The sequence below is a fragment of the Tursiops truncatus genome, chromosome 5, assembly GCF_011762595.2.
Source record: "Tursiops truncatus isolate mTurTru1 chromosome 5, mTurTru1.mat.Y, whole genome shotgun sequence".
NCBI lineage: Eukaryota > Metazoa > Chordata > Mammalia > Artiodactyla > Delphinidae > Tursiops > Tursiops truncatus.
The window spans coordinates 85,402,813-85,430,218 of NC_047038.1; the positions used below are offsets into that span (position 1 = coordinate 85,402,813).

General features: G+C 35.6%; 1 protein-coding gene and 1 long non-coding RNA gene across 7 annotated transcripts in view; one reads left to right on the top strand and one right to left on the bottom strand.

Moving 5' to 3' along the window:
- Positions 1–27,406, top strand: part of LOC109548823 (uncharacterized) — a 199,662-nt gene that overhangs the window by 11,189 nt on the left and 161,067 nt on the right. For 5 of the 6 annotated variants that reach the window (XR_012332018.1, XR_012332019.1, XR_012332016.1 and 2 more), the window contains one exon: positions 3,482–3,548. This is a non-coding gene — a long non-coding RNA (uncharacterized lncRNA). Of the gene's footprint in view, positions 1–3,481; positions 3,549–24,013; positions 25,955–27,406 lie in introns of all 6 variants that reach the window. The other variant, XR_012332014.1, reaches the window with a different exon arrangement.
- On the bottom strand, positions 1,019–26,093 carry GNRHR (gonadotropin releasing hormone receptor). The gene is made up of 3 exons (XM_004323606.4): positions 25,528–26,093; positions 12,120–12,339; positions 1,019–4,661 (listed from the first exon to the last, which is right to left on the bottom strand). Exons 1-3 carry the CDS (start codon positions 26,047–26,049, stop codon positions 4,417–4,419), a joined length of 987 nt encoding a protein of 328 aa, XP_004323654.1. The 5' UTR covers positions 26,050–26,093; the 3' UTR covers positions 1,019–4,416.

Consider the following 27,406-nt stretch of genomic DNA (forward strand, 5'->3'; position numbering starts at 1 on the left):
ACATGTACCCATGGGAAGACTTCTTTTCCAGGGCTCATGAGGCGGCTAAATGAGGAGCTTTGAAATTAAGTTTCATTAGCTTCATGGGAAATCCACTTCAGGTTACCACATTCTTTTTTTTTTTTTTAGTTTTTAGTTTTTTAGTCTTAATCACATTTTTAAATTATTAATTTGACAATTATTCACTTGATCTCAAGTCATAGTTAGAATTTTTAAAACTTATGCAAATTTCTTATCCAGTGGACTAGTTATAAAAGAAAGTCAATAATTGGGTGGAAGTTACCCTCTATGCATCAGATGAAGATTCCAACCACAGGAGTTTAAATGTTCGGATTTAGATTGTGAAAAATAATAAAGTTCTTTTCCCTTAGGGCTACATTTATTGTGTAATTACAATGTACCAAGACTATATTTAGCCTTTATTCTTTGTGTTTAAATTGTGTGCTGTTAAATTTTGTGATATACATAGTCCTGATTTTATTTTGAGAAGGTAATTGGTGATTGTAGCAGGTACTTCTGTCTTCTGATCCCCAAAACATTCCCCTCTTGCTCTCACAAAAAAAGAAAAAGAGAGAGGAAAAAAAGAACTAAATATTTTTTTAAAGTTATCAGGTGACTAAATGTTCAGGGAAATTGAGTGCTGCTCTCCATAAGATAAAACATACCCTTAAGGTGTTTAGGGTAATCCCTTTCTCCTTTGCTAGTGATAGTTTAGAGGTGGTCATGTGCTCCAGTTCTAGCCAATCTAAGAGGAAGTGCTGAGGGTTCTGGGAAAGAGAGATGTATAGTGAGAAGCCACCCTTTCTTTGTGCCTTTGAGACTTCTAGTTGGTGACAAGTAGTTTCTGATCACTAAAGCCTAGAGGAAGCAGAGAAAATGACTCAAAGCTCTGAACTAACCAACTCTGCATGCTTTCTTCTGGACTTCCTGTAACGTGAAATGAAAACATGCCACGTCTAGTCTGACATTTCTATTGCTTACAGCAGAAAGCACTCTAACAGAAACAGCACAAAAGTCATACAAACACACATATAATATTTATTGTACCTTTTCCTCATTAGAAAAGCAATATATGTTCATTCTGGAAATTTGGGATACAGGTATTCACAAGAAATTTAAAAAATCATTCAGAGGTAACTATATCAATACTTTTTGCACATATTCTATTTTTCCTATGCATGCACTTTGTATATTATATAATTTAAAAAATTAGACTTACTGTTTTATACCTAATTTTTATACTTAATAACCAAAAGAATTAAATTGAAGATTTAAATCAATTAATCTTAGAAATTAAATTGAATCTTATTCTATTTAGTCTCCTATGGACACAATTTATAGTAATTAGACAACAAGAATTGGTTTGACATTTGAAACTAAGCTAAAGGTAAAATAGATGAAATTCAAATGTATTTTAGCTGCTCATAAATATTATCTCTTTGTGACTACCAAGTAAGTTCTGAGATAGGGCACTTAAAATTTTTTTCTAACTCATTTACACTGATTTATGCTGCTGGGAAGATTATGTTTGTAGTACTCCAACATTTTTGGTTTGTTTGTTTTAAGACATGATATCTCTGTTTTGTAGGCTGAAATTGAATTTGCACAATCTTTTAATTCATTTTTGTTTGTTCATGTCATGTATTACTAAATTGAATTTAGCAAGAGGAAATCCAGTTTTTAACCAGTTTTATATGCCAAATAGAAGAGGAGATATCCAAGATAGAATCTTAATTATCTGATATATTGGATTAACTCTGCAGAACATATCCTTTTTTACAAGGAATCCTCATCTTTTATTATGACTGAAAATAGAGTAAATGACTATAATACCAAATATGAAATACTCTATGTTGAGTGATGTATCTTTAACTTAAAAGCCACATTTACCTTTTGCACTATTAATTTTGGTATAAATCCATATCCACATTATAATTTACAGACCACAACATTTATATAATATATTTATTCCTGCCAAGTTTTTCATTACATGTTGAGCCTTAAGAGAGTTTTTAAGGTTGAAAATGGTGAGTGATCAAATTGAATCAATCCAGTACAGTTTCAATATTAACATTATTATGAATATATATATATAAAAATGTATCAGGTGAATACATTCTGATACATTTTTATTGTAATAAACTTCTTTATGAATATACAGAATCAGTTGAGAATTCCTAACCTTTTTTGTGACATTGGCTCCTTTGGCAGTCTGGTATGGCCAAAAACCCTTCTCAGGATAATGTTTTTAAATGCATAAAATAATACAAATAGGAATAAAAGTAAAGCAGTTGCGTTGTAATACAGTTTTGCACATGGTCCACAGTTTAAAAACACCTGCATCAAGATTTTGAATAGCCCTTTAGTTAATGTATTAAAAAATGCCTAAGAGTGTATCTAAGTAGAACAGTTTCTTGAATGTGTAAAAGCCAAACTGACATATGTTCAATAAACACATATCTAACAAAGCCCTTAGATTGTATCTTGTATATTTTTGCCTTTAAATCCATATGTAAGAATTGTTATCAGTTTGGGAATAAGAATACGTATAATAAAGAGATGGTGGAGAAGAATGGTTTTGTTGTGACTTATCTATATTCCTGTGTCATCTAGTGAACTTTAAATTCTTGGTATCAGTATACACACCTTTAAAGTTAACTTTGAGCATTTTAGCACATTACAAATTTGAGTCCAGCCCAATTCAACTGTAGAGTTGGGGCATTGATTGGCTAATTAAAGGTATGAGTTTAGTAAAAAGACGATATGAATGAAAGAGTAGAAGGAAGGAGTTCAATAGTGACAGAAATAGGACCAATGGAGACAGAATTGGAAAATAACCTAGAATGTGGAAAAATAACTACTACACACTACAACACTAAAAGTATGAGAAGAGAAAAATAAGGAAAGGAAAGACCTACCATTAGTTTAATTAGTAGTTTACTTAACCACAGTTCCACAAGGCCTGGAATGTGTGGAAATGACATTTCATCTTTTGTGTGGCACTACATACCTCATGTGAATATAATAATATTTTACCTATTTCTTTTAAAAAATAAGTTAAAGAGTGGTTGAATTTCTTTTAATTCCCTTATACAGTTTTCTTATTTAATGGATATTATATCATCCTATCCCTGTCTTTTAAAAAATAAGTTAAAGAGTGGTTGAATTTCTTTTAATTCCCTTATACAGTTTTCTTATTTAATGGTTATTATATCATCCTATCCCCTTTTTCATGGAATGGGTGGAAACAGGCCTAAATTACAAGAGGTATTGTGCTGACGTATTTTGGAAACCATACCACTCAATGTGAACATCAGCAGGTATTAGTTATACGTTTACAGAGAGTTTTTCTTTTCCCTTTTCTAATACCTTTCTGTCTCCTTTGACCTATATATAGTGAAACTGAAGTTTTCAGAGTTAATTTTACATATCAAATAATTTTTGCTTGTGCATTTGCTTGATTTCTTATTTTTTTTTTTAGTGATTTGTGGATTATGGATCTAGAAAGATCAGAAGATAGAAAAAAATCCCTGATATTAAAAGAGAAGGTATGTTATTTATAAAACATAATGAGTATATATCTTTTCATGATTGTATTTTAAAACATTGTTATTATTACTACACTTAATTACCACAAACTCCATAGACTACACAGCCCAAGAGGAATGTTCTAACCCCCTGTCCAAATCTGAGCCCCTCTGAAACTCCCTTTTATATGGAGGCACTTCACAACCTGTACCAAGTGAAGAATGGGATGAAAGAGAAGTATTTATAAATCTTGTCAGGTTGGAGCAGTGGACGGTGGGTTGGCTGCTGAATACTCCAAACATCAGAATGCTTTTGAAGCCAAGGAAAAAATTTGATTCATTGCATTTTGTTTTTTTAAACCATAGAAGGGAAAACTGATCACATGGGCAGGGGAAATACTATCTCTGTGCTCTATGTATTTATTGTTTTAGCATAAGATTGTAATTGCTGCTAAGCCCCTTTGGAGAAAAACTCTCCAAGGCATGCTGAGGTTAGGACTGTGTTTCTCAGCGTTACTTTTTGGCATCTGTTTGCCTTAGGCCATGGCTATTTTAAATATTTATATATTATTATACAAGAAGAAAGTGATTTAAAAACCCATATAATGTGTTATAGGAGCTCAGAAAGTGAAGAGATTAATTTAGAAGCTAGTGGTTAAGAGGAAATATATAATTATTTTTCCTGAAAAAAATTTTCCTAGTAATTGAATTTCTGACAATGTGGTTTCCAAAGGAATAAGTGTAATACCGTAATCTGAAACTCTGCTTTGTTTGTATGTAAATGTGCTGGAATATGCTTTGTGTTTATCATTCCAAAAAGGGGAAATCCATTACCTTGTCCTACATAGTTTATGTGTATGTTTACGTGACTTCCTATGTAGTCTAACAATTACAGAGAGAAATATCCATATATAAGTGGATCAAAGCATGGATTTAAAAAAGCAAAGAGAAAGAAGAAGTGATTTACTGGATCTGACACCCTGTTTACCATTTCAGGATCAAACCAATACCAAATTCCAAGGACATAGTAGGGAGTCCAGCAGACAGTAAATGAAGTGGCAAATGCAACCGTCATCTTTAGGGTCCTCAGTCGAGCTTGTGGTATATTATTCTTGGATTGATTCAGTTGTAGTTCTTTTAGATAGAGAAAAGAGTAGGTGTTTAACAACCAGTTTTATTACAAAACCAAAATAGACAAAAAGGAAGACAGAATCATAATTCAACCTGATGAATATAATGGAAGCAAATTTCTAATATTTTTAATAATGACAATTTGTTTGAAAAGTTTGTTTATATTTCAATTTTTCCACTATGTTACATAATAAATAGAAAATATTAAAGATAGTAGTGCTCTTAAAATAAATTTTCCATCAAACTAATATGGATTTGAAATAAGGGGTTACTCAAATTCTTAAAATATAAATTTAAGAGAACAGACTGAGGTTGAGCTGAGTTGAATTCCCTACCTTTTTGTTGTCATGCCAACATAACCATGTTTACTTTATAAATTTATAAATCCCCCCTCTTTCCCAACTGGCCACATAGGAGGTGTCATTGCCATTGTGGGAGGCAGTGTAAGCTTGGCACATGGAAGAAACACATGCATTGGAACTGGTGTCAGAATCCTAGTTGGCATTAAGGACATTGAAGGACGAGGACAAGATGGCAGAGTAGAAGAACGTGAGCTCACCTCTTCTTACAGAAACACCAAAATCACAACTAACTGCTGAACAAAACATGCTGGGACCTACCCCCAAAGATACCCTACATCCAAAGACAAAGAAGAAGACTCAATGAGATGGTAGGAGGGGCTCAGTCGTGATAAAAACAAATCTCATATATGCTGGGTTGGCAGCCCACAAATTGGAAAGTAATTATACCACAGAAGTTCTCCCAAAGGAGTGAAAGTTTTGAGCCCCATGTATGGCTCCCCAGCCTGGGGGTCAGGCAATGGAAAGAGGAGCTCCCGGAAATTGAGACTGTGATTAAAAATCTTCTACCAAACAAAGGCCCAGGACCAGATGGCTTCACAGGAGAATTCGATAAACATTTAGAGAAGAGCTAACACCTATCCTTCTCAAACTCTTCCAAAATATAGCAGAGGGAGGAACACTCCCAAACTCATTCTGCAAGGCCACCATCACCCTGATACCACAACTAGACAAAGATGTCACAAAGAAAGAAAACTACAGGCCAATATCCCTGAGGAACATAGAGCAAAAATCCTTAACAAAACACTAGCAAACAGAATCCAACAGCAAATTATAAGGATCATACACCATGATCAAGTGGGGTTTATCCCAGGAATGCAAGGATTCTTCAATATATGCAAATCAATCAATGTGATACACCATATTAACAAATTGAAGGAGAAAAACCATATGATCATCTCAGTAGATGCAGTAAAAGCTTTTGACAAAATTCAACATCCATTTACGATAAAAACCCTCCAGAAAGTAGGCATCGAGGGTACTTACCTCAACATAATAAAGGCCATATATGAAAAACCCACAGCCAACATCTTTCTCAATATTGAAAAACTGAAACCATTTCCTCTAAGATCAGGAACAAAACAAGGTTGCCCACTCTCACCACTATTATTCAACATAGTTTTGGAAGTTTTAGCCACAGCAATCAGAGAAGAAAAAGAAATAAAAGTAATCCAAATCGGAAAAGAACAAGTAAAGGTGTAACTGTTTGCAGATGACATGATACTTTACATAGAGAATCCTAAAGATGCTACCAGAAAACTACTAGAGCTAATCAATGAACTTGGTAAAGTAGCAGGATACAAAATTAATGCACAGAAGTATCTTGCATTCCTATACTTTAATGATGAAAAATCTGAAAGAGAAATTAAGGAAACACTTCTCTTTACCGTTGCAACAAAAATAATAAAATACCCAGGAATAGGCCTACCTAAGGAGACAGAAGACCTGTATGCAGAAAACTATAAGACACTGATGAAAGAAATTACAGATGATACAAACAGATGGAGAGATATACCATGTTCCTGGATTGGAAGAATCAATATTATGAAAATGACTATACCACACAAAGCAATCTACAGATTCAATGCCATCCCTATCAAACTACCAATGGCATTTTTCACAGAACGAGAACAAAAAATTTCACAATTTGTATGGAGACACAAAAGACCCCGAATAGCCAAAGAAGTCTTGAAGGAAAAAAGCGGAGGTGGAGGAATCAGACTCCCTGACTTCAGACTTTACTACAAAGCTACAGTAATCAAGACAATATGGTACTGGCACAGAAACAGAAATATAGATCAATGGAAAAGGATAGAAAGCCCAGAGATAAACCCATGCACCTATGGTCAACTAACCTATGACAAAGGAGGCAAGGATATACAATGGAGAAGAGACAGTCTCTTCAATAAGTGATGCTGGGAGATCTGGACAGTTACATGTAAAAGAATGACATTGGAACGCTCCCTAACACCATACAGAAAAATAAATTCAAAATGGATTAGAGATCTAAATGTAAGACCTGACACTATAAAACTCTTAGAGGAAAACATAGGAAGAACACTCTTTGACATAAACCACAGCAAGATCTTTTTGGATCCACCTCCTAGAGTAATGGAAATAAAAGCAAAAATAAACAAATGGGACCTAATGAAACTTAAAAGCTTTTGCCCAGCAAAGGAAACCATAAACAATAAGAAAAGACAACACTCAGAATTGGAGAAAATATTTACAAATGAAGCAACTGACAAAGGATTAATCTCCAAAATTTATAAGCAGCTCATGCAGCTCAATATCAATGAAACAAATAACCCAATCCAAAAATGGGCAGAAGACCTAAATAGACATTTCTTCAAAGAAGATATACAGATTGCCAACAAACACATGAAAGGATGCTCAACATCACCAATCATTAGAGAAATGCAAATCAAAACTACAATGAGGTATCACCTCACAGCAGTCAGAATGGCCATCATCAAAAAATCTACAAACAATAAATGCTGGAGAGGATGTGGAGAAAAGGGAAACCTCTTGCATTGTTGGTGGGAATGTAAATTGATACAGCCACTATGTAGAACACTGTGGAGGTTCCTTAAAAAACTAAAAATAGAACTACCATGTGACCCAGCAATCCCACTACTGGGCATATACCGTTAGAAAACTATAATTCAAAAAGAGTCATGTACCACAATGTTCATTGCAGCTCTATTTACAATAGCCAGGACATGGAAGCAACCTAAGAGTCCATCGACAGATGAATGGATAAAGAAGATGTGGCACATATATACAATGGAATATTACTCAACCATAAGGAGAAATGAAATCGAGTTTTTGTAGTGAGGTGGATGGACCTAGAGTCTGTCATACAGAGTGACGTAAGTCAGAAAGAGAAAAACAAATACTGTATGCTAACACATATATATGGAATCTAAGAAAAAAAATGATTCTGATGAACCTAAGGGTAGGACAGGAATAAAGATGAAGATGTAGAGAATGGACTTGAGGACATGGGGTATGGGAAGGGTAAGCTGGGACGAAGTGAGAGAGTGGCATGGACATATATATGCTACCAAATGTAAAATAGATAGCTAGTGGGAAGCAGCTGTATAGCACAGGGATATCTGCTCGGTGCTTTGTGACCACCTAGAGCGGTGGGATAGGGAGTGTGGGAGGGAGACGCAAGAGGGAGGAAATATGGGGAGACATGTATATGTATAACTGATTCACTTTGTTATGCAGCAGAAACTAACACACCAATGTAAAGCAATTATACTCTAATAAACATGTTAAAAAATTAATACCAGAAATCTGTTGAATTTCTATAAACTAACAATGAAATTTCAGAAAGAGAAATTAAAGAAAGAATCCCATTTACCATAGCATAAAAAAGAATAAAATACCTAGGAATAAACCTACCTAAAGAGGCAAAAAAACTGTACTCTGAAAACTATTAGACACTGCTGAAACGAATCAAAGATGACACAAACAGATGGACCGATATACCGTGTTCTTGGACTGGAAGAATCAGTATAGTCAAAATGACTCTACTACCCAAGGCAATCTACAGATTCAGTGCAATCCCTATCAATGTACCAATGGCATTTTTCACAGAACTAGAACAAAAAATTTTAAAATTTGTATGGAAAACAAAAATACCCAGAATAACCAAAGCAATCTTGAGAAAGAAAAACAGAGCTGGAGGAATCAGGCTCCCTGACTTAAGAGTATTCTACAAAGGTACAGTAATCAAAACCTGGTATGGGAACAAAAACAAACATATAGATCAATGGAACAGGATAGAAAGGCCAAAAATAAACCCACACACCTTTGGTCAGTTAATCTATGACAAAGGAGGCAAGAGTATACAGTGGTGAAAAGTTAGTCTCTTCAATAAGTGGTGCTGGGAAAATTGGACCGCCACATGTGAAAGAATGAACTCAGAACATTCTCTAACACTATACACAAAAATAAACTCAAAATGGATTACATACCTAAATGTAAGGCCAGATACTTTAAAACTCCTAGAGGAAAACATAGGCAGAACACTCTTTTATGTAAATCACTGCAATATCTTTTTCAGTCCATCTCCTAGAGTAATGTAAATAAAAACAAAATAACCAAATGGGACCTAAATAACTCAAAGGCTTTTGCACAGCAAAGGAAACCATAAACAAAATGAAAAGACAAACCTCAGAATGGGAGAAAATTTTTGCAAATGATGCAACCAACAAGGGATTAATCTCTAAAATTTACAAGCAGCTCATGTGGCTCAACATCAAAAAAACAAATGACCCCTCACAAACTGGTCAGAATACCTAAATAAACATTTCTCCAAAGAAGACATACAGATAGCCATGAGGCACATGAAAAGACGCTCAACATGGCTAATTATCAGAGAAATGCAAATCAGAACTACAATGAAATATCACCTCACACCAGTCAGAATGGCCATCATCAGTCTACAAATAATAAATGCTGGAGAGGGTGTGGAGAAAAGGGAACCCTCTTGCACTGCTGGTGAGAATGTAAATGTAAACAGCCACTGTGGAGAAGAGTATGGAGGTTCCTTAGAAAACTAAAAATAGAACTACCATATGATCCAGCAGTCCCACTCCTGGGCATATATCCAGAGAAAAACATGGTTCAAAAGGATACATGCACCCTGATATTCATTGCAGTGCTGTTTACAATAGCCAAGACATGGAAGCTACCTAAATGTCCATCGACAGATGAATGGATAAAGAAGATGTGGTACATATGTACAGTGGAATATTAGCCATTAAAAAAATAAAATAATGCCATTTGCAGCAACATGGATGGACCTGGAGATTATCATACTAAGTGAAGTAAGTCAGACAGAGAAAGAGAAATATCATATGATATTGCTTATATGTGGATTCTAAAAAAACCTGAAACAATTGAAGTTATCTACAAAATAGAAACAGACTCACAAACTTAGAGAACAACCTTATGGTTATCATAGTGGAAGGGTAGGGGGAAGGGATAGATTGGGAGTTTGGGATTGACATGTACACACTGCTATATTTAAAATAGATATTCCCTAACACCATACACAAAAATAAATTCAAAATGGATTAAAGACCTAAATGTGAGTGGACAATATAAAGCTCTTAGAGGAAAATTGGGAAGAACACTCTTTGACATAAATTACAGCAAGATCTTTTTTGGCCCACCTCCTAGAGTAATGAAAATAAAAACAAAAATATACAAATGGGACCTAATGAAACTTAAAAGCTTTTGCACAGCAAAGGAAACAATAGACAAGACCAAAAGACAACCCTCAGAATGGGAGAAAATATTTGCAAATGAAGCAACTGACAAGGGATTAATCTCCAAAATATACAAACAGCTCATGCAGCTCAATATCAGAAAACGAACAACCCAATCAAAAAATGAGAGGAAGACCCAAACAGACATTTCTCCAAAGAAGACATACAGATGACCAAGAGGCACATGAAAAAGATGCTCAATGTCACTAATTATTAGAGAAATGCTAATCAAAACTACAATGAGGTATCACCTCACATTGGTCAGAATTGCCATCATCAAAAAAATCTACAAACAATAAGTGCTGGAGAGGGTGTGGAGAAAAGGGAACCCCCTTGCACTATTGGTGGGAATGTAAATTGATAGAGCCACTATGGAGAACAGTGGAGGTTCCTTAAAAACTAAAAATAGAAGTACCATGTGACCCAGCAATCCCACTACTGGGCATATACCCTGAGAAAGCCATAATTTTAAAAGACACAAGCACCCCAATGTTTATTGCAGCACTATTTATAATAGCCAGGACATGAAAGCAACCTAAATGTCCATTGACAGATGAATGGATAAAGAAGATATAGTATATATATATACACACAATGGAATATTACTCAGCCATAAAAAGGAATGAAATTGGATCATTTGCAGAGACGTGGATGGACCTAGAGACTGTCATACAGAGTGAAGTAAGTCAGAAAAAGAAAAACAAATATTGTATATTAATGCATATATGTGGAATCTAGAAAGATGGTGCAGATGAACCTATTTGCAAGGCAGAAATAGAGACCCAGCTGTACAGAAGAAATGTATGGACACCAAGGTGAAATGAATTGGGAGACTGGGATTGACATATATACACTAATATGTATAAAATAGATAACTAATGAGAACCTGCTGTGTAGCACAGGGAACTCTACTCAATGCTCTGTGGTATCCTAAATGGGAAGGAAATCCAAAAAAGAGAGGATATATGTATACATATTGCTGATTCACTTCACTGTACAGGAGAAATTAACACAACATTGTAAAGCAACTATACCCCAATTAAAAACAAAAAAAATAGATAACCAACAAGGACCTGCTATATAGCACAGGGAACTGTGCTCAATACTCTGTAATAACCTAAATGGGAAAAGAATTTGAAAAAGAATAGATACATGTATATGTATAACTGAATCACTTTGCTATACATCTGAAACTAACACAGCATTGTTAATCAACTATACTACAATATAAAATTTTAAAAATTCATAAATTTTAGTATTTGAGAATGCACCAGATTCTTAAAGCAAAAAGGCACAACTGCATCTGTGAAGTTAAAGATGAAATAGTCAATTACACGTTCAAGTTCACATACTCAACATACAAATGTGCATAGTGTGTGGATACATTTTGTGGGTACAGGAGATTTGAATGTGATACAGAAAAGCTTAACTTTAACAAGTCTATTGGCTACCATTTAACGAGTTGTACTTTGCTACATTCTAGACATTAGGTGTTTGATAGAGCTTTGTGATGGACCAGCAGGAACAAGTTGCCGATGCTTCTATCGGGTAATTGGAGTAACTGTCCTTTCATTTTTAATTTCATGCTGCAAATTTATAATATTGGGAGTATTAAATTACCTCATATATAAATTGGGGATAATAAAAGTATTGCCTCATGGGTTGATTCTGAATATTAAAAGAGTTAATTAATATACGTAAACTGCTTAGAACAGTATCTAGTGCATCGTAAGTGCCACTCTGCTTCTGTGCTTTGAGTATTGCTGTTAAAAGCTGTCTACCCCCAATTAACACCAAATCTAAGGAATACGTACTGTGGGGATCCTGATGAAGGACGCTTGTCAGGGTGAAGATGATCTTTGCATTGCAGATCAACATGATGAGAAGAGGGATGATGAAGAGGCAGGTGAAGGTGAAAAAGTTATAAAAGGCTTGATGCCACCATTGTGGAAAACTGCAGTGTGTTACACATTGAGAGAAACCTTCTGTCTGTCCAGAGTCATCTTCTAAATGGATCATCCTGAAGATGTATAACTGTATAAGAAAATTTTTTAAAAAGTGATGTTGCTTATTTTCAAACAGTATTTGCAAGTTTTCTTTCAAGTTTTCTCTTCTGCATTCTGCTAACCTTCTAACATGTTGTTGCCCAAAGCAACTGCTAAGTATCTTGATATTCTTTTGGCATTTCTACAAAAAGTTATAAGTGGATTTTTACTTAAAATATGTTTGGGTAATGTGAATGGATCTGTAGGATTTTGGATTTCTTTTGCAATTATTTCAACCTCGCAGCACAATCATCAACCAAAGATTTAAACCTTGTTTGTATTTCAATTTCAGATGCTATTATGCTGAGTAAACTTTTTGCGAGTGATTTTGCAAGTGATTTTATTGTTATATCCTCAGCACATAAAACTGTGTCTGGTATTTAGAATATACCCTCAAAATACAAATTTAGATTTTATTTTTGAGACAAAATCTCATTAAAATGGTCATAAAACATGAACAGACAGTTCACAGAAGATATAACAGTGGCCCTTAATCATATGAAAAGACGTTCAACCTCACTTATGAGAGCAGTGCCAACCAATTAAGGCTACAATGATATGCCATCTTCCACTATCAAGATTGGCAAAATTAAAAAAAAAATAGCACACTTTCATTGTAAGGCTGTAGGGAAACAGGGACTCATACATTGCTAATGGGAATGCAAATTGGTACAACCATTAAGGAGGGGAATTTGGCAATAACTAGCATAACTACATATGCATTTACCTTTGACTCAGCAATCTGACATTCAGGAATTTACCCTGAAGATACACCCCTACTTCCATTATATGAAAATACATATGCACAAGATTATCCATTGATGCATTGCTTATAACTGAAAAACATTGAAAATAATCTAAATAACAATTCATTGAATAGTAACTGAATAAACTACAGTTGGCCACACAATGGGGTGCTGTACAATTGTAAAAAAAGAGTAAGGGTAACTTGTGTGTGTGTGTGTGTGTGTGTGTGTGTGTGTGTGTGTGTGTGTGTTTGCGTGTGTACACATAAATACATTTATTCCAGCTCTGCCTATGGAGAGAGCCTAGGAATAATGACATCTGAGTAGCAATGAGCACACCCAGCACTCCAGCACCCAGATCTTGTTTTCTAAGTATCATTCTCTATCAGAAGGAACCAGACCTAACTGGAGAAATGGGTGATCCCAAGGCTGGGGAAAGCAAAGTACAATATGTCCTTGGAACAGCTGTTGTGCTGAAAAGTCAGGAAATGCCCAGAGAATGATGGAGCATGTGAAAAATGTTCAGGCACCAGCTTGAAAGAGCTTCAGTTGGCCAAATCTGGGATAATTTAAGCATGAAATCAAACAAACACTGATAGAAAACAATGATAAACTATCGAATAAAGAAAGAAACCATGACTCCATGCTGATATAAATTACAAACCAACAACGACAAATAAATGGGGAGAGGAAAAAGCTCTTTACTGTAGAAAGTCAATTAATAAATGTAAAAGGTATAGTGGAAGTAGTGATTACCATTTTGTAATCACTATAATAATAATTGATTCAGGCAAGAATCACCAATGGATGGTAAAAATATGGGTGTAAGTTTGAGGAGAGTAGTTTATTTATATCATCTCAAAGTATCTACCTGCAGGATACATGTCATTATAACGTTATTGTAAAATAATAACTTTACTAGTCAAGAAATAACCAAATAATTAACATTGCCAATAATGGGACCAATTGACAGTTTCTGCTTCCTTCTAGAATGTGCTGCTATGTCACCTCTTAGGTATTTTTTGCTAAAAGTGTGTGGATGAAGAATGTCACCTACCATATCAGTAAACAAAGAATGTTGTGGCCATCAAGCCATAGCCCCTGCAGCCACCCCCGACTGTGCACACTGAGGGCATTCAGGATGGAAAAAGGCAGGATACTGGCTCTAGATAGTTAAGGTGCATTTCAAAGGGATGATTTCAATAAGTCTGGACTCTTGCACCTTCCCATACTTAGAAAAGCACTAAATTCATTAACTTGAGATGTATCAGTTTTCTTTAATTAACAATAATCTTTTGATGTTCCGACTACCTGTTTTTTGTTGCAAAACAACCTATACATCCTGGCTCCTCCCTTGCTTCTTGGGAATATTCCCTCAGAGTTATCTGAGAGGCTGTCTTCTGGGCTTACATCCTCAGAAAATCTACTGAATAAAACATAATTCTCAACTTTTAGGCTGTACATTTTTTTTCAGTCGACAAGTGCATAACCTGAATCTACCCACGTGCAAACATCAGACAAACTCAAATTGAGGGGCATTCTACAAAATAATTGGCCTGCACTCTTCAAAAATGTTAGCATCATGAAATTCAAAGGAAGACCAAGGAATGGTTCCAGTTTAAAGGAGACTAAAAAGACATGGCAACTGAATCCCTCGCATAATCTTGGATTTTCTTTTGCTAAAAGGGATATTATTGAGACAGCGAGTGAGATATGGATAAGGTATATAGATAAAAAATAGCACTGTATTAGTGATAATTTCCTGATTTTGATAATTAGTACTGTGGTTATGTGCTAGAAAAAACACAATGAAGTATTGAAAGGGACGTCATGTCTGAACTTACTTTTAAACAATCCAGAAAAAAATGTACACAAGAGAGAGAATAAGGCAAATAAACAAATGTAGTAAAATATTAATATTTGGGGAATCAAGGGAAAGGTATCCTAGAAATCTTTGTATGATTCTTGCAACCTTTCTCTAAATGTGAAATTATGTTAAAAAAAGAACAAGTTGAGTTAACTATTAAGGAAACGTTGCAAGTGGTTTTCAAAAACAAGTTTTAGTGGACATTTATTTATCCTTTCCCCATCCATCAAGCACATTTCTGACTTCGTCATTTCCAAGATTTTCTACTGAAAAACTTCGTTTTACCATGAAACATTAAAATGAAAAGAGTGCCCAAGCACTTAAAAACTGATAGCAAGTTAATTCAAGCAAAAATGTTACAGGATTTTTTAAGCAAATGAGGGAGAGTATACATTTTCATTAGTTTTGATTAAATTAGTAAATTTAAATTACATTTAATTAACTTAATAGGCCCAGAATTTCTTTCCTTTTGGGGAGGGCTGGAGTGGGAGTAGATTATGCCTTAAAAAAAATACTGTTTTTCCTCTTTGCTTGTAGAGTAGAAAAATTTTACTAAATGTAAAATATAATAAAATATATACAAATGTAATAAAATGTAAGTAAGTATAATACAAAATATAAACCTATTTCTTTTATTTGTAGTTAAAATGTTGATTTTCAGTTTCAGATCTTTTCAGCGTCTAGGGCAAAAAAGAATTTTAAAATCAATCCACTAGAGGACGCCAATGATCATATTATCTACCTTAAGTCAAAACGACATATATTCAGCTAATTCTATTTTATGATCCAGACCAACTTTTTCCACATTACAAAGTGACCCTTTCAGTTTTTCCATACTTCTTTGCAAACTGACCTTTAAAGTTCAGTTTGAATTTGACTCAACAGGTGTTGTGAGTTGAAATCCTTGGAAGAGTTCCTTCGCATAGAATCGGAGAGTCCTATATTTCTTAAAAATCTTTTTCTCTCTACCTCTCCAATCAGCCTTGGAACCAGATGACCCGAATTTGGTTTTCTGCTCTGCACTGGGTCACATTTTCACTTTAATATTTCACGTTTTTAAGTTATAACGATGAAACTTTCAATAAAATTGACTTTATAGTACTATGATTTGAATTTGGTTGTCATCTTTATTTATGTAACAAATGTTACTTTTTAAAGCAACTCCTTGGTCAAAAAACTATACTAGGCACACTCTGTTGTAAAAGATGACCTTCATATATCCTGCCATCAGGGAATTAAATTTTTGGTAGGGGAGATATAGCATGTATGTGACATCTGTAATACAAGATAGACTATGATAAGTTCCCAAGGAGAAGTATCGTGTTATGAAAATTCAGAATCTTACTTGTCCATAAATTAATGTTTTAGGCTTGGTTCCGTTTATTTTCAGCTCCAAGGCCATGTTCATTTGAATGATTAATATAAGGTTCCACTTTACTTCCTGTGGTTCTTTTGTCCTTGGATCATATTTTTAAAATTTCTTTATGATTCTTTACTCTCATGCCTGGCCCCAGTTCTCATCAGTGTTTGCTTTATTTTGCCCTCAACAATAGCAATCTGTTTTCCATATTTACAGTCCTTGCAGATGCTATTCCTCATAGCATATTATTTTTAACCTTCACCTTACCCACGCTAGTGACAACATGACCTAATCTTTTCCAAAGGTGATTAACTTTAGATGATGTGCTTCAGGTTCCTCTCATCTATAAAAGGGAGATATTAATAGTATCTGCCTCTAGGAGCTGTCATGACAATAACAAGTGAATACTTACACTTAGAGTAGTGCCTGGCACACAACACTATGTAAATTATAATCATTATTAAAATAAAAATTTAGAGGCACACAACATATAAATATGTATCTCATATATATGATATATATGTGTGTGTGTGTGTCTGTGTTTTTTGGCTGTGCCATGGGGCATGTGAGATCTTAGTTCCCTGACCAGGGATTGAACCTGTGCCCCCTGCATTGGGAGCACAGAGTCTTAACTGTTGCACTGCCAGGGAAGACCCTCTGATCTCTCTCTCTCTTCTTTTTTTAATAATTTGTAAGAGTCTTTTTTTTTAATTAATTACTTTTTGTCTGCTTTGGGTTTTCGTTGCTGTGCACAGGCTTTTCTCTAGCTGTGGCAAGTGGGGGCTACTCTTTGTTGTGGTGCGCGGGCTTCTCATTGCGGTGGCTTCTCTTGTTGCAGAGCATGGGCTCTAGGTGCACTGGCTTCAGTAGTTGTGGCACATAGGCTTAGTTGCTCCGCGGCATGTAGGATCTTCCTGGACCAGGGATCAAACCTTGTCCCCTGCATCGACAGGCGGATTCTTAACCACTGAGCCACCAGGGAAGTCCGTCCCTCTGATATCTCTTAACTATCTATTCTCACCTTAAGATTTTCCTGTCTTTTTCTTCTTCAGCCTCCTACAGAAAGAAAGAAAATAGACAATATTGTATAGTGCGATATATTGTAGTCATTAAAAACTCTGGGTATGGAGCTAACTGGATGTACTGACATCTCCACTTACTAGATGGTAATCTTGGCCATGTTACATCACATTCATAATCTTAGTTTATTCATGAATAAAATAAAGATAATAATTGTATCTAATTTATACGGTTATTGGGAGCCTTACATGAAGTAATGAACACAGAAGGGAGTTCCCTGGTGGCCTAGTGGTTAGGATTCTGGGCTTTCACTGCTGCGGCCTAGATGCAATCCCTGCTTGGGGAGCTGAGACCCCTCAAGCCGTGCAGCATGGTTGAAAAAAACAAAACAAGACAAAACAAAAACACAATACAGAAGAGGGACTTTCCTGGTGGTCCAGTGGTTAAGACTCTGCACTCCCAATGCAAGGAGCCCACGTTCGAACTAGATTCCGCATGCTGCAACTAAAAGATCCCTCATCCCGCATGCTGCAACTAAAGATCCCACAGGCGGCAAAGAAGATCCCTCATGCCTCAACTAAGACCTGGCACAGCTAAATAAATAAATATTAAAAAAAAACCCACAGAAGCATTTAGCACAGTTCCTGGCACATATTTATGTACTGAATAACTATTATTTATCAAAATCATCATCATTATTGTTATTTTTGCTATTAGCAGGCTATTACTATGTTCCAGTACTGTTTTGGGCATATTGTACATGTGTAACGAGTATTTATTGAATTTAAACTGCTTGTCAAGTTCAGAAGTGCATCCTAGCCCTGTAAATTCTGTGTGTAACAGGCAAGCCTCCACATTTATTCAGACCACATGTCTTTACACCAAAGAATAAAGGATTGCTCATATACAACAGACCCTCCAAATCTGTGGGTTCCACATCTGCAGATTCAACCAACTGCAGATGGAAAAATATTTGGAAAAAAAATTTCAGAAAGTTCCAGAAAGCAAAACTTGAATTTGCCAAGCTCCAGCAACTATTTACATAACACTTACATTGTATTTACAATTACTTACCTAGCATTTACACTGTATTAGGTATTATAAGTAATCTAGATTTAAAGTATATGGGAGGATGTGCGTAGGTTACATGCAAATACTATGCCATTTTATATAAGGGACTTGAGCATCTGGGAAATTTATTATCTGCAGCCACGGGGTGGGGTAGGGGGAGAGGGAGGATATCCACGAACCAATCCCCCAGGACACTGAGGGATGTCCATATCTTCCCTGCAGGCCTGGGTTACCTATAGAATTAAAAAGCTGTCAACATGTAATTCACCCTAGTAACACAGATAAACTAATGATGTGAACTCTATCTGCAAATAATTTGCTGCTCTGGAGTTCTTGTGGTCTTAGGTGACTGTCATCGCAAACCTTATTATTTTAAATTAGATATGGACACATCTAATTCAGGAAATATTTTCTTCTTAACATGCACTTACTAGCCTAACCATAGCCGGTTTTAAATCCTTTCAGATTCTGTTTGTTGCCTTGCCTCCCCTCCACTCCTCTCCTCTCCCCTGCCCTTCCCTTCCCTTTCTTTTCCCTTCCTTTTCTTCCTCACCCTTCCTCTCTTTCTTCCTTTCTTATCCTGCTTTTAGACACGATACTTCCAAGAGTGGAATCATTGTGCTCTGGCATATAGAGCTTTCAGAGTGAGTAGGACAGCTTGGTGACTAGGGAGTATATTGGCCAAATTTACTTATCAGTCAGAATAAATGTCATAATTTGAGAAATATGAAGTAATCTTTATATAAGCAATTTTCTTTGCTGTTTCTTAAATAATTATTAGATTTTCATACTCATATTTCCTTATTATTTTTTTCTCCTGACTTCAAAAACCCTGTTATGAAGGAAGTAATGAAGATAGGAAAAGAGGAAAGAATGAACATTGAGTGTTTAAGTATAGTCTTGTACTGGATGATTTTATATATCTTACTTGTTACAATTGAAAATTACAAAAGAATTGTAATTCTTTACAATTACCCTTTTAAACTTAGTTAACTAATTTACTCAGATAGCTGGTAAGAGACAGCATTGAGATCTGAAACCAGCTTTGTTTAAATCCAGTATCCATGCTATTTTGACTATCCCATTGCCTTTCAGACTTGCAATGGGATCTGAGGTCTTCAGAGACTATGACCAAGCAGAGGACTGGGGCTCCTTTATCCCTATTTGACCAGAGCAAGTCCACTTATATCTGTTTCATTTACTGAAGCTCCACATAGAATTCCGTTTTAAAAGAAAATTCCATTACTAGCAAAAAGTATGACATTTTGGCCACACTATGCTAAAACTTCTCAAAATATATCCCCAAATCATCACAGAACACTGAGGTTATTAGGAGGTGGAAAAACAAGGTGGTCAGTTTGAAATTTGGTCATTCTGAGCTCTAGCAAAATGTCATAAATTCTTAGATTCCTGGCAATGTGACAACTAGCTCGTTAGCTTATTTCTTCATTCAACTTAGGTATGAATTACTCAAGTGATAGAATATCAATATATGCACCAAAAGATGAAGATAAAAGTCATCCTTTCAATGTAAATTGGCCACGACAGGATGCGCCTTTGTCAATGGGCTTCTTCGTGGAGCATTGTGAAGCGTGAGGTGTACTCACTCTGTATCCCATGGTCTGGAAATAAAAAGCCCTCCCTACCTCTTGTCTTCCCCATCAAATACACATAACATTAGTCACAGGGTTGAAACTTCTTTTATTCAGAGAGAGAGCAGAGAGCTATTATAAAAAGATAAACTGGACTTAGTGAAGAGACAGGAGTCCAACAGGCCAAGTGGCATTGGGCAAACAATTAATCCCTTTAAACCAGTGCTTTTCAAACTGCGGGTTGTACCCATCAGTTGGTTGTAATCAGCATTAAAAAATGAAATGGAACAGAGTAGAATATTTATTTTATGAAAACTTTTCTCAGTTATAAGTGTGTGAGAGAGACAAAGTCTTTATGTAGTATGTATATCTTTCTGTTACTGTCAAAAAAGTTTGAAGGACATTGCTTTCCAAGGTTCTCTTTGTATGTTCTCTTATATGTGAAATGGGGACAATAACACAGCTTTTATGTACCTCACAGAGTCAATGTAAATACCAAATAAGATTCTGACTGTGTGGTTTTTCAGGAAACTTCAGCAAAGTGCTTTATAAATTTAAAGTGTTGCTGAAATCAAAAATGGGTCATTTGTTTTACAAAATGAAAGAGTACTACCATTTTCTGTGGCCCACATTCACACAAATCTCTCAGGTAGAGTAATGTATTTGAGCTCAGCCTATTACATGAAATTCCTAAACAATTCGAAAATTAATTTCATATTTTCTTTTCATTACATCAAGACAGATAAGTATTTGGCATTTTCTTTCTGTTATTGCTGTGATATACTTAGATGAAAATAATTGAATTAATACATCAATATTTTATTTATAGTCTCTGGGAGAGTCCTTTAAAAGAAAGTGAAATTCTGGGTTTGTGTTTGTTATTATCACAAATTGACTTATTTAGACTTTTGTTTAGACTTCCATTTGCATCAATATCCCAAATTACCAAATGCTTTCCAAATAGCTCTTTTACTAGCCTGCCTTCTCTCCCCCTTCAAACAAACAGACAGGCAGACAAACAAACAAACCCTTCTGTTCCCAACCTACCTGTCTATTTCCAATGGTTTTAAAACTTCTTGGCTAAAAATATTGGAACTTTATTTTACTTTGGTCTATTACTAACCCCCCTAAATCCAATTTGTTGCCAAGCTTTGTTTTTTTGGTTGAAAAGTCCCTCATAAATACTATCAACCTCCTCTAACACCATCCTAGCCTCCAACCTAACTACCTCATCACCAGATGACCTGAAAAGGCTTCTTTGCCTCTCTCCACTCTATTTGGTTTATGTAATTTTCTCAAAACTTTTTTGTTAAAAATCATTTTAATAATGTACAACATGATGGCTACAGTTAACACTGATGTATGATGTCTAGAAAAGTTGTTGAGAATAAATCCTAAGCATTCTCATCACAAGGAGAAAATTTTTTTTTCTTTTTACTGTATCAATATGAGATGATGGATGTTAGCGGAACCTATTGTGGTAATCATTTCACAATATATGTAAATCAAACTATCATGCTGTATCCCTTAAACTTATACAGTGATGTATATCAATTATTTCTCAATAAAACTGGAAATAAGAAAAAAAAAGCAAAAAAAAAATTTTACTCCTTGCACAGGACTCATGAAGGCTATATGGCTTCTGCATTATTTTCAGAATTTCCCCTGGATATTGGTGTCTTCTGTTATATACATCCATTCCACCCCCAATGATTGATTCATTTATCCAAACTTTTTTTTTCTTTCTTTCTTTCTTTTTTTTGTAAAAGGTGAAAGGTCTACTTGATCTGGAGAGAAACGGGAGTATCCAACATTTAAAATTTCTATTTTTGTTGGGTATCTCATTGTGTACTGTGAATATTAAGTTGAACATAACAGTCTTCACTGTTGTAAGAGCAAATACCATAATGGAAAAGACAAACAAATACATAATCATAATGTTTTCTGACAAAGAAATAATGTGCCATGAGGTTAAAGGAAAGACAGCAACCACCAAATCTAATTTCCTGCTACTCTCAACTCTCAGTCTTTCACTTCAGCCAAACAAGTCTCCTATGAAAATTAATCACTTTTCAACCTTTGCTGAGAAATATATGTGAACCTTGGCTTACTTTTTCCATCCAAAAATCATTCATCTTTAAAAACTCAGTTCATCCTTCTTTTACCCTAAAACCTTCCTTCACCATTTCAACTCTTGTTCATCTCTCTCTCTCTTCTTACACTTCTAGTACATTTAAAAACTTTTTGGTACATAGTTATATTCATTTTATGTAAGTTTTGTCTCTACAACTGAATGACACTTTCTTTGAGGGCTGTTTCTTTGTTTCATCAGTACCGGGCTCAGTGTTAGGAACCTAACTTGTGTTTATCTTTTCTGAGAAAACTGGACAATACACAGCACTCCTACTTTAAAGAAGTACAATGGAAAATTTCAGAACATAAGCCTTTGCTAAGCAACCTCATTTTAAGTGACATATTTGCTAAACTAATTCTTGTATATGCAGTCACTGTGAGAATAATTGTAATATGCTTTTTTTCCAGGGGAATGAAAGCATTTTGGTTTTTCCCATTTCTTCTTCAATAAAACACACACTGATGTACAAAAAAATGTTAAGTGAGGAATTGGCGGGAGAATTTAGATATCTAGCTTTCTAGTGCAAGAAAATGCACTAGGAAGAGAGAAAAAAAATTTTTTGAGGGTTACAAATATTCAGATTTTATTATAAATTAATAATAAATTCAGATTTTATTATAAATTATAAATATTCAGATTTTATTATAAATAAAATACTATTTTTTTTAAACATAAAAGAATGCCAAGTGTTGCTTTTTATTTACTACCCTGGAGAGCAAGACTGTAGATTTTAAGGCAAATAGCTAAAGTGAAGGCACATGGAAAAGGGCCACAGTTGGAATTAAAAGGGAAAATTTCAGGGAATAGCTATGTATGTTCCCTGTGACACCCAGCATTCTGCCGCAGCCACCTTGTCAATTTTATTAGTAAAATACAGGTAACTAGAACTATACAATAAAATAATGACTATATTGCAGGAGTGTAATTAAGGTATCATCTTATAAATAACCTTTATTTTAAAAGTAAGATTCTGCTTATGTGTCCTGGCTATTGTAAATAGAGCTGCAATGAACATTGTGGTACATGACTCTTTTTGAATTATGGTTTTCTCAGGGTATATGCTCAGTAGTGGGATTGCTGGGTCACATGGTAGTTCTGTTTTTAGTTTTTTAAGGAACCTCCATACTGTTCTCCATAGTGGCTGTATCAATTTACATTCCCACCAACAGTGCAAGAGGGTTCCCTTTTCTCCACACCCTCTCCAGCATTTATTGTTTTTGATGATGGCCATTCTGACCGGTGTGAGGTGATATCTCATTGTAGTTTTGATTTGCATTTCTCTAATGATTAGTGATGATGAGCATTCTTTCATGTGTTTGTTGGCAACCTGTATATCTTCTTTGAAGAAATGTCTATTTAGGTCTTCTGCCCATTTTTTGGATTGGGTTGTTTGTTTTATTGATATTGAGCTGCATGAGCTGCTCATAAAGTTTGGAGATTAATCCTTTGTCAGTTGCTTCATTTGCAAATATTTTCTCCCATTCTGAGTGTTGTCTTTTCATCTTGTTTATGGTTTCCTTTGCTGTGCAAAAGCTTTTAAGTTTCATTAGGTCTCATTTGTTTGTTTTTATTTCCATTTCTCTAGTATATATGGACATATATACACTACCAAATGTAAAATAGATAGCTAGTGGGAAGCAGCCGCATAGCACAGGGAGATCAGCTTGGTGCTTTGTGACCACCTAGAGGGGTGGGATAGGGAGGGTGGGAGGGAGGGAGATGCAAGAGGGAAGAGATATGGGGACATATGTATATGTATAACTGATTCACTTTGTTATAAAGCAGAAACTAACACACCATTGTAAAGTAATTATACTCCGAAAAAATGTTAAAAAAATAAAAATAAAATTCTGTTTAAAAATATACCACACAGATGGAAAAGGAGAAAAGAAACAACAACGAATCCCCAAAATTTCACTGTGGCCTAAGACTTAACTGGAGTGAACCTGACCCATAGGCTAGATGGAAAACTACCTTAACAGTCTATCTTCAGTCCTTTTCCTGCAACCTTGACCAAAACGTCTGTTAGGATGTGGCCACTTAACAAGAGGAACTAGCTAGCAAACACTGATGTGAACACTTGGCAAGAAAGAGCCACGCTTCCTGTTATAAAAGAGGCCTGAGAGGAGGAACGGAGTGGAAGCTTAGGAGAATGCCAGGTCAAAACACTGGTGAGTCAAATCTGGGATGCAAGGAGGAGATGGAAAGGGGAAGAACTAGGTTAGACCACCTCTCCGTCTCTGCCTTTCCGCAGCACAATCCCTGATGCCCTACAAGTACTCAGTAATTATGCAGCCCCTCATCAAAATGATCCATCCAGCTCAAACAGTTGCCAGAAGGTTTTAATGTCTTGCACTATTTAGTGAGTCCTGTGTGACAGTTTTTGTTTGTTTGTTGTTTTTATGCCACCTGGCCAGTTTAGAATGTCTAGATAAATTTCCATTTGTAGTGACAAGTTTTTGGAGAATCACAGTAAACTCTGACTTTACTTCTTGACACATCCTTGTACCCTGGGTTCACCGTAGAGTACATTTACAAGCATAGAGACAACTTGTTCATCTGTTATTAAAGGATCTTTGTCCTTTTCAAGAATGTGTCCTTTTCTTCAGAGATCTGACTGTTGAAAAGGCAGATTCTGCAGGTCAGTCAATCAGGTTGCCTCTGACGAAGACAGTCTGGAGAGATATCTGCTTTCTATAGGAGAGGGCCTTGCCTGAAGCAACAGTCTTATAGTTTTTCTAACAGCATGTTACAGTCTAGCCTACCTCCAGAAAAGCTCAAGTCAACCTCAGGGAAATGTTCAAATTTCCAAAAGTCTGAGATTTCCCACATTTCCTCTTTATTCAATCGCACATAGCTGCAAACTGCAAAACAACATACTAATCAAGTATAGTTCTCTCTAAGCTGCAATGACAGAAGACTCAAGAAGCCCCAAGTAAAACAAGGTATACGTACTTTCTACCTATGCAAATTTCATTGTTCCTAAAGGTTCTCTCAATTTACCATGTCAACCTGAGTGAAAGGAAAAGTAGATGGAAGAATAGAATGGGGATGTGGTCAAATTTGAGAATAGCTACATTTTCAGGGAGCATTTACTAGGTACCAGGGATTATGATAGACACTTTAACACACTATTCATTTAATCATCACAAAAGGTGCATAAAGTAGGCATTACCTCCATTTTATAAATGAAGGAACTGAAACCCAGAGGGGTTAAGACATTTGCCCAAGGTAACAGAGTAGAGCCAGGATTAAATTCCACACTCTGACTTCCAGAACCCAAGCTCTTAGAGATAATACAATACTGCCTTTGACAAGACCTTCATTCAAGTTTATATAGGCAATCTGTGATCTCCATGTCCTAAAAAGTTTATGATACTGGTTTACCTGTGGTCCAGCAAAGATGCTACTGAGGAGCCAGGCCAAGCCAATCATGAGCTGTCCGAGCTTGTTGTTGCTTTTCACAGCTAGGGGCCTCGTGATGGCCAGAGAGCGGTCCAGGCTGATCACCACCATCACGAAGGCGGGGGCGTACATGGAGAAAAGCTTCAGATAGCTGAGGACTTTGCAGAGGAGTTCTCCAGCATACCATTGCACAGTGATGTTCCACATTCCGTCCAGTGGCATGACAATCAGAGTCTCCAACAGGTTGGCTAAGGTCAAATGTTTTAAAAGCACTTTCATTCTTGAAAGTTTTTTCCCTTTCTCTTTCCTTTGAGTCCACTTCTGAAGTTTCAACAAGAAAGAAGCATTGAAAGTTGTGGAGAGTAGAAAAAGGAAGAAAGTAACTGTCACTCGAATCTTTCCAGATAAGGTCAGTGTGGGGAGGTTGCCCTGTGTCAGCAGGATGCTGCTGTTGATTGCTGAGCAGTGATTTTGATTCTGTTCAGGAGAGGCACTGTTTGCCATCCTTCACGGCTGATATAGCTTCAAAACTTGTGTTTCTGGCATTTCTGATGTTTTAATTGTAATTGCACTCAAAGTCCTGTTTTATTTCAGCCTTCTTTAAAGAGAAACGTCACGGGTTTATATTTACGTCAAAATTTGTCCCTGAGATACTTTATATTTAAAGTGAAAGATCAAGGTGAACTTGTTTTGTGGGCTTATAATCCAACAGAGTGCTAAAGCAAACAAACACTTTCTGAGGGCCAAATGTAACTGTAGTATCTCAGCAGATGGCCTGGTTTCCACCACATTTTTCTTAAGTGAAGAAGGACGTTTGAAACTTAATTTTATATTTAAAATTCACTTATGATAGTGTTCAAATAACTCTAATGAAGAGATTTTCTAAAAACTATTACATGTCAATAGATGCAAAATGAAAAAGAAGAAAAATACTAAAAAAAGAACTTGATCCAGTTAAACTTTGTTGTTTTAAGAAACATATATTTCTCAAAAACGTTTGTTTTCTTTTCAATCGCAAACTGCTGAGCATTCAAACACTAGATAAATAGATTTATTTAAAACCATCCTCCACGAAACACCAAATTAATGCCTTAACAGTTAGAATCAATTTGATCTGATACAAATTGGGCTGCATTCAAATTTACCAGTTTTAACAGTCAGATTATCCATGCTTAAGTTAGAGTAAAATCATTAACTATTTTTTCTGTTATTGCCTTGATTTCATAATTGTCTAAATATTATACCTGCCATTATTGTGCATATTGCATAAGGTGACTAGGTATTGGAGAGAATACTGTATAAATGCTGTAACCACATCTATGTATGTTTATATATAATATGAATATTTGTTTATATCCCTTTATATGCAATCTGATTGTTTCACATTAGGGTCACTTAGAAACTTTCTCTGTGTTGTTGCTTTAACTTTCATGATGAGGGCTTGATGATGTTGTTTACTAATACTGGTATGACTTAGATTGGAATTTATTAAATCACCAGCTTGATTTGTCTTATGTCAACTAGTTTGCTTCTGTGGCAGCCAAAGAAGGAATAATGTTAAGAATAAAGGTGGCTATTTTAATTTAGATGGTCCATTCTTGTTGGTTCATTTATTTGTTTGTTCTGTCTTATATTCATTTATTTAATAAATAATTACTAAATACCTGCTATATATACTCTCTTGGCCTTAGCAGGTGATTAAAACGTGAATATGGGTAGGCTTCCCTCGTGGCGCAGTGGTTGAGAGTCCGCTTGCCAATGCAGGGGACACAGGTTCGTGCCCCGGTCCGGGAAGATCCCACGTGCTGGGGAGCGGCTGGGCCCGTGAGCCATGGCCGCTGAGCCTGCGCGTCCGGAGCCA